At 38.5% G+C, this 13,285-nt stretch overlaps 1 protein-coding gene across 6 annotated transcripts in view; it reads left to right on the forward strand.

The window, feature by feature from the left end:
• The window catches only part of SCML2 (Scm polycomb group protein like 2), a 70,946-nt gene that overhangs the window by 20,641 nt on the left and 37,020 nt on the right, over window positions 1-13,285 (forward strand). For all 6 annotated transcript variants that reach the window (XM_053970882.1, XM_053970884.1, XM_053970885.1 and 3 more), the window contains 2 exons: window positions 5,534-5,604; window positions 9,640-9,874. In XM_053970882.1, coding sequence (XP_053826857.1) covers window positions 5,534-5,604; window positions 9,640-9,874 — 306 coding nt within the window. The remainder of the gene's footprint in view (window positions 1-5,533; window positions 5,605-9,639; window positions 9,875-13,285) is intronic.

Here is a 13,285-nt window from a genome sequence, read left to right on the forward strand (position 1 = left end):
CAGAATGGGTAAGGTTGGAAGCAACCACTGTAGGTCATTGTAGTCCAACCTGCTGCTCAAGCAGGATCCCTTAGAGCACGTTTCTCAGGATTGTGTCCAGAAAACTTACTAATATCTCCAGAGGAGGAGAATCCACATCCTGTGCAGGCAACCTGTCATCGTTATTTGTCCCTGTTACTTTGAGCCAGAAAAAGAAGCATATTTGTCTCTTTTTCCCTCTTCTGCAGTGTAAAAGGAGCTCCAGTCAAACTGGACTTAGCGTGTCTGTTTTAAATAATGTCATCTGACATGACAGACAGAGTGCTGTAAGACACTCCCCCACCAGCAAAGTGCTCTTCATATGTGGATAAGATAACCATATTTCATGAGTCACTGGAAAATGTCCCTGCCTCCTCCTGCAGTTGAGAGCAAGGTGTTGAAAAAGCTTTGTGGAGAAGCAGTGCTAAGCAGGCAAGCCTTACTCTGTGTTCCGTGTTCTTGACTTGGTTTGTGCTGTTAATCTAGTGTCTGGGACCTGAACTTTCTCATGCAATCTAGGCTCAGCTTTGTCAAACAGAGAGGAGTTTCTTGCAAGATCTCCGCTTTTCTACAGATGAAGTAATTTTTATTCCATGTTGTTGCTTGTTGGTCGCAAAGGAGCAGAAAGAGCCTCTTGATGCTAGATGAAGATGCCATATAATGCTTTGGGCTAACAGATGGGAAGTCTCCAGAGTTTCCAGGGGAATGTGTGATAGGAAAAGTCGAAGAGGAGATACAGAGGTGTGAGAAGAATGGGTTAAAAAAATAGACTAAAGTGAGTAGAGAAAGACACGAAGAGGAGAAAAATTCTAATTGAAGGATCACAACATATAGGAAGAGGTACAAGGTATAAAGTGGAGCATGAAATACCTTACACTTAAACTGCTGTATTTGCAAGAGTGTGTGAAGAAAAATTATAAGGAAATCTCATCTTTGAAGAAGAAAGATTGTGAGATGAAGGCTAGAAAAGAGGCACCTCCATGTCCAAAGTCTCAGATGGGTGCCAAGGGAACCTAGGGGTGGTCTGAGAAGACAAGATGTGTTCCATCTGCCCAAACAGTGTTTAGGTTACGGTGATACTGTATTATATTAACCTGAATAAACCAGGACCTTAAATTGTACCAATCTGCAAATGACAATTCATAGTTTAAATCTTCAGTTAAAATTTTGCAAAACTTTTGACTTACACTAAACTGGAGAATTACATATGGTGAAAAAAGATGGGGAGCACTTCAGCAAACTGGGCATTCACTTATTCATAGTAGCAGATGTGACGCCTCCAGGGGTGCTGAGGCAGGGGACTGATGTAACAAGGAGGCTTCTCGCTTCTTTTGGAGAACTTGTAGTGGTTGAGGAAGTTTCTCCATGTCTGGAAAAGGTCAAATAGTACGCACTGTCAAGAAGGACAAGACAGGAGTACCTGAGGAATTACAGGCTGGCCAGGTAGGCTGGCCTACCCAATCTAAGTTTTCAGGAAGACTATAAAGAAAATATTTCTGTAAACCATTTCCAAGCAAATAAAGGACAACAATGAGGTTAGGAACAGTGGAGGTAGATTTGCCAAGTGTGAACTGTGCATGACTGATTGCCTTTTGTGCTCAGTTACTCAGTTAACGCTGGAAACAAGGGAGAGCAATGGATGTTGTTCATGTCAACTTTAGCAAAGCTTTCTGTACAGTTTCTGTGGTGTCCTTTCAGCCAAACTGGTGAGATGTGGTTTGGATAGGTGGATGAAAAATTAACTGGACTTCCAGGCTGTGCAAGGTCCACCTGTCAGATGGTAGCTAGTGGCATTTCTTAGAGGTCAGTATTAGGTCTGATGCTGTTTTATGCCTTACTGTCAGATGGGGACGATTGGCCAGAACACACTGCCAGACCAGTTTGTGGGCAACATCTAGTGGGGAGGAGTAGCCAGTAGGCTGGAAGGCAGGACTGCCCTTCAGATGGACTTGCCAGTGCTGGGGAAATGGAATGGCAGGACCGCACTGAGACTCGGTGGTGAATGGGGAGTCCTCCTCGGCCGCGGGCAGACCGGAGCCCTGCAGCAGCCCAGGCGGGAGGCTGGCTGCCTGGAAAGGATTCAGCACCGACGGCCCTGGAGCCCGGCAGGCAGCAGCTGAGTGTGGGCCAGCAGCGAGCTCTTGTGGCCAAAGAGCTCAACTGCAAAGGGATCCTGCGGGCAGAGCTGCGGGCAGTGGGCTGGGAGGAGCGTTCACTGCTTTGGGGAATTTGGGAGTCTGTGTCTGGAGAGCTGTCTTCACTTTTGAGCTGCACAGTACAAGGAAGGCACTGCTGTACTGGAGTAAGCTGGCTTGATGTCCTGCAAAAAACTGTTACTGAAACCAGAAGAAATGTTTCTTTTTCAGCTAAAAGAAGAGAAAGCTTATGGGAGATGGTCACGCTGTCTTCAACTACCTGTCAGGTGGATGGAAAGGGGACAGAGCCAGGCTCCTCTCGGAGCCACTGTGGAAGGAGAAGTGACAAATACCGGCTGGAGCATAAGAAATTCCTCCTTGATGAGGAAATTTTCACATTGAGTCTGATGGAACCCTGGAGGAGCAGGAGGCTGAACTAGAGACCTCCTGAGGTCCTTTCTAGCATTAAGGATTATTGATGCTCTGGGTCAGTGCCAGTAATGCAAGCAACTGTGACATGAACTCAGTCCCTCAATTTTTAAATTAGTCAGGCTTTTTGCCATTGCTGCTTGTTTTGAATCACTGTTTAAGAGCCTCACTTCTGTGCGGGTTTTAAACTAATATTTTTTTCATTTACAAAAGGTTCTAGTTACCTTCTGGTTTGGGTTTTGTTTTGTTCCATTTCCAGTATATGCTGGTTTGTTCTTCAGCATAAAATTAATTTTTCTCTCTAGTTTTCACTTTCCTGGTGGGTTATAAAGTTGTGGTTGTTGCATAACAGTCTTTTCTTAAGCTGTTTTATTCAGCCTGCAGATTTGAGTGTGAAGAGAAATGCACATTAAATTATTTAGTATAAGCTAATTTTCTTGAGGATTTCTAGTTGTCAGAAGCTGCATATTTTCAGGGTCTTTAGAATTAGAGATATGTGTAATACAATTGCTTCTTTATGTGTGCACACTGACAATGCAGGGAAGCTTTCATGTAGATATTTTTCAATGTGCTTATCTTTCTAGTGTTGCATCTTACATGTTGCAAACATACATGTGTCTCCTATGTCTATAACTGCAGTAATTAAATCATAATTAGCACCATCTCTGAGAGTTTGAATCTCACCTAATACAGTGTATCTTCACAGGTGGAGAGCTTTTAATTTTAACTCCAGGACATTACTGCTTGATGCAAGAGCTTTTGATAGCCAGGATTTAAAGCAAAGAGCTATGTAATGCTGTTTTCCTCTTGGCTTTATCTGTAGCTGGCTTCTTACCTTCTGTGTCTTTCTAGTAAATGTTCTGTTACCTTCTGTGTCTTTCTAGTAAACATTCCCTTGAAAAAACAAAACTGTTTCGTTCCCTCTGTATTTCTGGTTGCCCCACAAAATTTACCATCCTGTTATTAAAATTCAGATAATTTGGGAAATGTTACTATAAATTTTTTTGTAGGAGGTGAATGAAAGTTTGTCCTGGTAGATGTGACATCACTGATGTATTTGTATTTGTACAGTCTTTAACACAATGAGTCTATGCATGATTACGGCTTTTACATCATGTTAGATCTGAGACAGCTGGGACACAACTAATGTTTTCTTTTGACTAGGTTTAATTATGTAGAATTAGGTACTTTACTAAGGTAAACTCTGATTAAATTTTTTTTTTTTAATCAGAAGGCAACCTGAAGTGGCAGCTTTATTATTAGGGTCCAAGAAGAATTTTTATGAGATAAAACCTTGCTATGAGTTCATAATATTTAATTTTTGCACCCTCCTTGGCTTGTTAATGAAAAGAGAAACAAATCTGGAGGCTACTTTCTGGGGAAAGCTCTGAAGAGCTATTTCGGCCTTCCTGAAATACAAATATATGCTTACGTTAATGTATCCTGAGTTTTGTAAGTAATATAAAATCAGTGTTACTATATAAATGTGTAAAAAATTTTTCATTCCAAAATAGGTGGAATTCCAAGATGTTGTAAAAAAGTGTCTTTGTTACCAGCTTGCATATATTCCAGACCACTAAATTAACAGCTTTTGACATTTTACTGACTTGTTACTGACTTCTCACATTGCTAACAAGCACATGGCTTCTGCAGCAGCAAGGACAAATAACTCGTACACTTTTGAGTCTGTTGCACCAAAACCCAGGACCTCAGCAGGCCAAGGGGATGGTTCCCTTTTGCTTGAGGCACTTGATATTGTCAGCTGAATGCTGTCCTACTGCAGGAAGACTCTGGGTTTGAGCCACACAGAGAAGCTGTGTGCAAGTGCTGGAAAATGCTGCCATTTTCTGATTGTTTCTTTGCTACTCCTCTCTCCTGAAAACTGCAGATATGTGTTTAAGTGTCTGTGCCCAGTGGTGTTTTTGGAACACACACCTGGAGCAAGCTCTCCATCATCCCCAAGGATTTTGCATTAGGCCTTGTGAGTGGCTGTTGCTGAGCCGCTGGGTGGCATCACTGCATCATTTTGGGTTCATCAGTGCTTTATTTTTCAGGAACATCAGAAAGATGCCAGCTGCCCGAACAAGAAAAATAAGCAAAAGAGCTCACTCAGATAATTTAGTAACAAAAATATTAGCTGTAGCCATTGTAGCTTTTCTCTTACACTTTATATTAAAATAATTAATATGCTTGCTTGTATCTTTGATGTTGGTACTTCATATTTTTCCATTCATGCAAAACTGGTAACACTAATTAAATCAAATGCAAAATCCATTTGCCCATACGCATAAACAGTGACACTATTAACACTTGAAAAAATAGCATGATTTTGTTACTTAACATTGCCATAATATTTACCTATCTATGCCATATTACATGATATTCTACAAAAAGAAACCTTTATGTGATTTCAGATAAAGAGAGACAAAGATGCAGTTGGAAGGTTGTGCTAATCTTCTTGCTTTCTAGTGGAAAGTGTTCATAACATACATTTCAACAGTATCCATGTGTCTCTGTTTTTCAATGTGTATCATCTCAGTACTCATATAAGGTTATCATATCAACCCTACTGTTAGGGAAACTAAGATATAGGAAAGCTATTGTGATTTATATAAGGATGCTTGGGAGATCCTTATGCAGAGAATTGAATCTAGATATTCTGACTTGGATTGTTTTACATGTAGAAAAAAAAAAAAAACTGAAGGAAGGTTTATATTAATTTTGCCTATTGTGTGTTCACCCCTGTAAATTAACATTACTTTTGAAGCTCCTTCAAGGTCTGTATGTATTTCAGAGGTGGAGTTTCCATTTGAGAATGATTCTGCTCTTGAGAAAATGTATTCTACAAGATAGTTGGCTTTTCTGTCCCTTTCTTTCCTCAAATCTTCATTTAATTTAAATTCCTTTTTTTATAAGTTTGTATACGTATTTTTTTATCTTATGTCTTCCAGAACAGTTTAATTGGGATGATTATCTGAAAGAGACTGAATCAGTAGCTGCTCCTCTGCATTGTTTCAGACAGGTATGCCAGATATTATTTTGCAAGTGTGTGTGTATTGTATGTCTGTTACAGGGTGATCCTAGAAAATCTTTCTCATTTAGACTGCTTGCAGACTTCCCATTTGACTTCTTTTCATCTGTAGTTATCAGTAGCTTACAGTTTTGGCAGTAGCTACGGAAGTTTTTTCATTCTTGGTTTCTGCCTCAAGCCAAATTTTGAGGGTTTCATTAAAATTGTGTCTTTGAACTCTGTTTTCCTTTAAAAAAAAGACTACTTAATGAAAACAGATAGCTTTGTCAGTGTTCAAAAATGTTTTCTACTTTTTTTCAGTAATCTTAACGCTACCATGGTTTTAGTGAGCATTAAAAATTTGGCTGATTGTCAGAGGAGTCTTTGCCCCATTTTTTGAAAGATTTCTTTCAATTCTGTCTAGCTGTAAGATGTGTGTGTAGTAGAGTTGAGTCACCACTTTTTGCTGGATCTCTAATATGTTTAATTTTTGTCTCTTTCTGAACAGAGTGCTTTCTACTTAGGGGTAACAGATACTAAAATGAAAAAAAAAAAAGAAATTCAAGTGGAATATGTGGAAATACAAAGGAAATACTGGATTTATGATGTTTAATGTGTTTAATGTACTATTTTGTATTACTGTATACCCTACAAGTTTGATCCCCCCTACCTGATAACTTAGTATGTATTTGCAGATGCAGTTTAAATCTACCATCTTGTGAAAGCTAATGACCTCCAGTTGTTCAGCCCTCTGGAGACTGAGTTGATCTCTTTAGGCATCTTTCTCTCTGTTTTCCCAAGCTGAGGTGTATCTTGTCTGTGTAAAGTTAAATAGGATTCATTTTGGTCTGTGTGCCCTCACTGTGTTAGAAGATAGTTGCTAAGGAATTGGATTGTTCAGGTTCATAGAAGTGTAATAGGTGTGACAAGCAGTCCATGTCTAGTTGAATGGCTTGGGCATGTTCTGAAATTGTTTTCTAGGGTCTGTTGGTGGTCTGATTGTAGTGTAAATGATACTGGCCTCCAGTGGGAGCCCAAATAAAAAACAGCACGAATTGAATAGTCTGAGAAGGAGAGGAACCATCAGTCGGTGAGTCTGAAGCAGTTGGAGGAATGGAGAATTAGGGGAGAGAAACACAGGTGGTAGCATTTCCTCATGCTAGATCTTAAATCTCAGCTTGCTCTTTGCAGATGAGGATAAAGGGCAAAGAGCCCTTGCATGCTGCTTTCAGTGAAAGGTGGCTAAAAACACTGGTGTCCATGGCTCTGAGTGGAGCTGCAGAAATTAATTTCACAGAATGTGTTTTTCACAAAGCAGACACCTCAAACTCCTCCTGGATAGAGGCAGATGGTAGTATGTTGTCCCTGGATCTTTCTGAGGTTAATGCCGTACTCACAGACATAAACCACCATGACCCAGACTGTATGCTCCCAAGGAATACACTCCCAAGTAACTACTGCAGAAAGCTGCTCAAAGGCCTTTCCATGTGTCTTTCTTGCATTTTCCTCTCGCCTAATAATGCTCAAGAAGTCTGAACTGAGCAGCCAAATAATGCCTTGAATAGAGGTGCTTAGGTGACATGCATTGACAGAGAGAAATCCATGTGACCTGGATTGCTTAAGGAGTGTGTGAGTTGGAAAGAAGAGCTTTAATTTATGTGCACAGCAAATTTCAAAACAATTTGCGTATGCAGATTTTCATTTTTTTAAGAGTTGACCTTTAAGTAGAAAGTGATATGCAATGGTGATAAGTTCAGAGCTAGATCCTCTCACTATATAGTGTTTGCAGATTTTTGAACCTAAAGTGCTTGTGCTTTGTTTAGTACTAATTTGACTTTTATTGGGTTATGCATGAATTGTACATGTCATTATTACTTTGTGTCATGTGAAGAAATGCATTGCTGTGATCAGCCAGAAAATAAGAGCAGCAAGAAAATTAATTTGACGGTTACTTCCAGAATTTGTGACCTGTGGGAATTTAAAAAGTTTAAATTTTGTAGTAATTAAAAATTACCTGAGGAACAATAAATTAAAGCCTCTACCATAAATTAAGACACAGGCAGATAATGGAAATTGATTAAAGTATTTATCTTAATTTAGAAGGTGTTTTATCTGTTGCTTTAAGTTGTTTTTAATAACTACTTAAAATTTCAATGCACTTCATATTCCTTTTTCTTGCCCTAAAACTTTTTCCCAAGCAGTTGAAACTTTTAAATGTAAAAGCTCAGTCCCTTGTGGTTAGAGCAGAACTTAAAGCAAAGCTGTTACTGAGCGAGGTTTTGTTATTTTATTTAAAGAAAAACTAGCATGGAGGACTTACCTTTTTGGTAGAATGCCTTGAGTTGTTGGTATTTAAACAAGCTCACCTTCTCCACAAACAAAGAAACAAATTCCCCAATTTCTCAATTTCTGTTGCTTTTCCATGTTGTACAAAGTAACAGCTTGACAAGCAATATCCTGAAATTGAATTGCCCTTTAAATTTAATATGCTTGGGCTCCTCTTTCAGCCAGCCTGCTGTCTGAGTTCAGCACTGGCAGATGCTCACTGAGTTTTGCTCGCCTCTTTGGCTTTTGGGCTCAGGCTCCTCCAGGGTTCCTGCTGTTGATCTAGGGTGTGTTGTAAATAGTGCACCTGCACAATATAGCAAGTAGAGCAAGATGTATTTTAGACATTTAAATGTGGTGGAGAAAAATTGTTGCAGGAGCAGATTTCTCCTGTCTTTTCCTATGTCTGCAGACAGGTAAGTGCACTTCGTCTGCCTGCTGTGGGATCCCCACCTGACCTGGTCAGGCAGGCACAAGGGGACATAGGAGTCCTGTGAATGTCAGTGCCTGTGGTTTTGGGTGTTCTAACGTGCCTCCTGTATTAGAAGTCAGACTGTGTTAGTGTGCATGGGGTACCTGCTGGGTTTAAATGTCATGGGGAAGGCTGCTTATAGTTCTGGGTGCATGTATTCAAAAACAACTTTGTACTGAAGAGTTGCAGAAAAGAGTTTCCAGGGTGATAGGGGAATAGTCATAATCTCCTAAGAGAAATTTCAGTGCTTGACTTATTTACATTGTTGAAAAGGTACTGAGAAAGAGTCAGTTGTAGCTTTTGGTTTTATTTGCTAAAGTGCAAAAATAAGTTAAATGATAGTGTTGGCCAAAAATTCCATCAATAAAATTTAGGCTGGAAATGAGGAGACTAGTAAAGAGAAAAGTGAGAGTCATTGCATCCCAGTTATATGACAGAAGGCAAGTAATCAGACTGCAATCCAGTCAATCTCTGCCTGTAGTGTGTTGATACATGAGTAAAAAATACCCTCTTTTGTTCATCTTTTGCATGTGACAAAAAGTTCTGCCTAACAACCAAATTGCATTTGTCACATTTCTTTTCCCTGTGCTAATTAAATTGGCATTACATTGTATGTTTGTGATTATATTCAGTTCTCTACAAATAAGCATAATCTACAGTTTTTGTATTAGCACAGAAGTTTTATATGACTTTAGGACTGTTTTCTTTCTTAAAAATGCTAACACTAACTCCTTTTTCTGTCTTTCTCTGTAATGTAACCTTTTTTTTTTTTTTATACAGAAGGGTCCAAATTTTGTTTAGATTTCCAAAATAGTATTACAGTGGGGATAATTATTTCTTTTGAATTGGAAGCTAATAAACCTTTAAACCTTGTGGTTGGGATTTTTTTTTTTTTTGATGTATGTGTTGGTTTGTGTTTTGGTTTTTTGGGTTTTTTTGAGTTGAATGTCATGTTTCCTAATCTCCTTGTATTCCATTCACTTCACTCTTGTGTTCATATCTTTATAACAATTCCCTTGTTACCCTACGTAGCATCCTTATCTTTTTAGAAATCAATCTTGTTTATGCAGTTGGTAGATTATCCAGTTACCTTTTCTGACTTGGCTGCTAGACACTCAAAAGTTTAAAAGCTTCTTCATATTTATCATTTTTATGCTAAGTTTGAACGAAATAAAGCTGTGTATTGAACTGGCTGGTAAATTTAGCAGTATTAACAACAATAAGAAAAAGCCTTTCACCTTTTATTGTAGTCTAGAATTCCACCTAAGAACGATTTCAAAGTTGGTATGAAACTGGAAGCCCACGATCCTCGCAATGTCACCTCAGTTTGTATCGCTACTGTCATTGGAATCACTGGTGCCAGGCTAAGATTGCGTCTCGATGGAAGTGACAACAAAAATGATTTCTGGAGGCTTGTGGATTCCTCAGACATACAGCCCATTGGGACCTGTGAAAAGAAAGGGGGCATGCTCCAGCCTCCACTTGGTAAGTAACAAAGCTGTTGACCAAATGTGTGTGGAGTATTGCTTTCAAAAAGTCAAATTTACCTTTTTGTCTTGGCAAATTCAATGGTATGAACATCTCACCAAACTGTTCTTTAATTGAAAAAGAGGTAAGTAAACTAATTCTGGCTAAGTGAATTGTGGCTTTTTCTTATTTTTTCATTCTTTTGACAAAAGAATGAGCAGGTTTTTTTGTTGTTGGTGTTTCTTAATAGGCCCTTAATATTAAATGTGCCCATTCTGTAAATGTTCCCTCACACACAGCCTGCCTTGTGTGTGTGTATACAGTGTTTCGTTGCATGATGCCATGCATGCTCCTGTTGGGAGCCCTTGGAAAGAACTGGAGAAAGCCAAATTGCCCCTTTACTCTTCATCAGTGCATCCAAGCAGCTCACAAGAGGGCACTGGCTGCTGCAGGCCTAGGAAACTTCGACGGGCCCTGCAGGGCAGTCAGGATGTTTCCTTGGGCACCGAGCAAATTGTGTTCTAGGACAGGCAGCATAAGGTGGGTTAGTGCAGAATTGTAGCATTCTTCTCTGAACTTTTACTCTGAGGTAGTAAAAGCAGCACCTCAGAGCTCTAGCAAACTGCAGGCTTAGACTGCATGATATTCTCATTGCCTCAACATATGTTCAGGAATGTCAGATTAGTTTGTCATGGCTGGTTTGTGAGCACAATAAATGCTTGTGAACAAGGTATAGCTTTTTTGTGCTTAGAAATACCATGCAGAGCTTCCTTTGCCTTTCATGAGCAGTATGATTGACAACATTGTGTCTCCCCAAACTGAGAAATAGTGCTTGGGTTTAGACTTGCTGAGGAAGTATATTAAATAGGAAATTCTACAAAGCAATTCCTTGTTACCTAGTGAATGGTCAGAGGTAACTTTGAGGAAAGTGCTAGAGGTAGTAAAATGTGACATTGCCTTTTTTTGATGTGATTAACTTGTATAAGAATGTAGATCTAAATATACCTTATTTGTCAAAAGCTTAAACTTCTATGTGTGGAAATACTTAAAGATTTCACAATCATCTGCAAATAGTTTTGCTTTTAAAAAATAGGAAGAATAATTACCGAAATGTACCCAAACACTCTCTCCCCTTTTATTTTAGGATCTTCTGTAATTTTTCGAAAATGCAAGAAATAATAAAAGTAATAAACTGTAAAGTAATTTTAAAAATACCTGGATACAGAAATTGGTTCCTGATGCTTTTCCATCTTATGATTATGAACCTACTTCTGGTTTGGTGCCATCAGTAATTCTTAGAGAATTCTTATTGGAGGTTTAGTGAGGATAGGTATGCTTTCTCTCAGTAGCCTCTCAAAATGCTTGTCATCCTGCTTTGGAAGCAACTTCCACTTTTCTGTTTGAAAGATGAAGTGAAAAGTATCATTTCACTACAGTATGAATCTTGATTTGCTTGTAGAGAGACACAGGAAAAGTTGACTTAACCATTAAGACACTTCACATAGATTATAAGGGTGGATTTTTGTGCTATTGTGGTTCTTCAGAAGCACAAGAAGATTAATGCAACCAGGGTGCCAGTCTAGAAAAATACTGCTTATGGTAGATACAATTTGGCTCAGAAGGGCTTTTTTTTAACCTTCTTTCAATGGATATATAGAGGTTTTGATTGAAAACACTGGAAATTCCTGACATCAGGGAAAAAAGTTGGGTTTTTTTTTCTTTTTTTCCAAGAAGTTTCTCAGTTTAACCTCTCTGAAGTTCTTGATATTACCTTCTAGAATGAAGTGATACCAGTATAAAAAACGGAAGAACATGGTGGTTCCTTCAGCTGCGCATACATGAACACAGCAGTTTTTAAAATGTGTTTTTAAGCCAGAGTGATGAGTAAAACAACTCTGGTTATGTATGATAGGGGCAGTCAATTAATTAAGAAGAGAAACTTTCCATGACCATCAGTAGAAAGGTTGATGCCTTCTCTCAGATACTGTTTCTTACTCTTAAGTGGTCAGGCTGCCTGCAGTGCAGCCCCTAACAAGCAGCTGTTTACCTGCACTCAGGCATGTAAGCTTACCTGCCCTCTGAACAATAGCTGATTATTCAGAAAAGAACGTGAGTGCCACAATGTTACCCCTCCTGCCCTAGATTTTTCTAGAGATAGGCTGAATTCCAGCAATCAAACATTCTGGCATACCTAGATAAATTTTTGAAAAAGCCTTTTTGGCAGTTTTACAGCATCCTGTTCCTGGGTAAAGCTGGGAGCTAATTGGGTGTATAATTACCTCCTGTTAGACATTTAACCAACGGATTTTTTTTTTTTCCTTAGTAGTAGAGAACCTTCTGGATACTAATGTTCCACTTCTATCATAATAACTAACTAAAATAGTCCCTCCTACCTGATTTTTACATGGCTTTAATTATGCATGTTACATAAGGGTTTTGAGAAAGTGATTATTGCAGCACTTTGCTGCAATAATCACTTTCTCAAAATTACTCCAGCCTCTTTTCCATAGCTTTTTGTTGTTGAGAGCTTAATGTTCTGAGCAAATTGTGTTGCAGATAGCATTTTCTCTAGTTTTAGCAGGACAGTTTAAGGGCCAAATGAAGTTAATTGAAATAGTTGTTTAGTTGTGACTCCTCTGTCTTGCCTGTATATCTTTTCTGAGCTACTTAGTTGGGAATATTGTGTTTCAGTAACCACAGTGTTCAGGTTTTATAAAGACTGGTATGAAACCAGGCCTGACAATCAGCTCAGTGGTCCCCAAATTATAACATCGTTTGTCATATAGGAGCTCTGCATTAATTTAGGTGTTGCATGGGTAGTTCTGGCTTGAAAACTGTTTATTCTACTGCAGATAGCTTAAAGCTATGAGCTCAAGAACCATTATAGCATATAATGAAATTTTAAATGAGTGAATTATTTCACTGATCAAGAATTGCAGATATGTTCCACCTTTCTAGTTACAGATTTTTAAGACAATTGTTAAAGATCAGTTATGGGGGAACTCATGAGCTCTTGGCAGATTATGGTACTATTTGCTTTGTGGAAAAAATTCCTATTTGCTGTATTATGTCTGTTTCTCTGCAGAACTGTTCCAGACATCTAACTGCTAAAGAAGCAGAAAAAAAATGTCCAGTATGTCTGTTATCTTACTCATTACTTTAAAACATTCATTTGGAAAGCAAAGAAAGAAAAAGGATTTTTTGTTTGTTTTGTTTTATCTTTTAACTGGAAAGTGGTTGATTGTGAGGGAAGATTATATGGAATAAGAAAGTTTCCAGCCAAACCTTTGTTCTGTTTGAATAAGGTAGTTCATTCAAACAAATTTGATTGTTGTTTATGAATTTTATTCACTTGTCAATGAAGAGTAATAAAATAGAAAGACCATCTGGTTTATGTTTTTCAATATGATACATGATTTATTACAATTA

This window comes from Vidua macroura, chromosome 2, assembly GCF_024509145.1.
Source record: "Vidua macroura isolate BioBank_ID:100142 chromosome 2, ASM2450914v1, whole genome shotgun sequence".
NCBI lineage: Eukaryota > Metazoa > Chordata > Aves > Passeriformes > Viduidae > Vidua > Vidua macroura.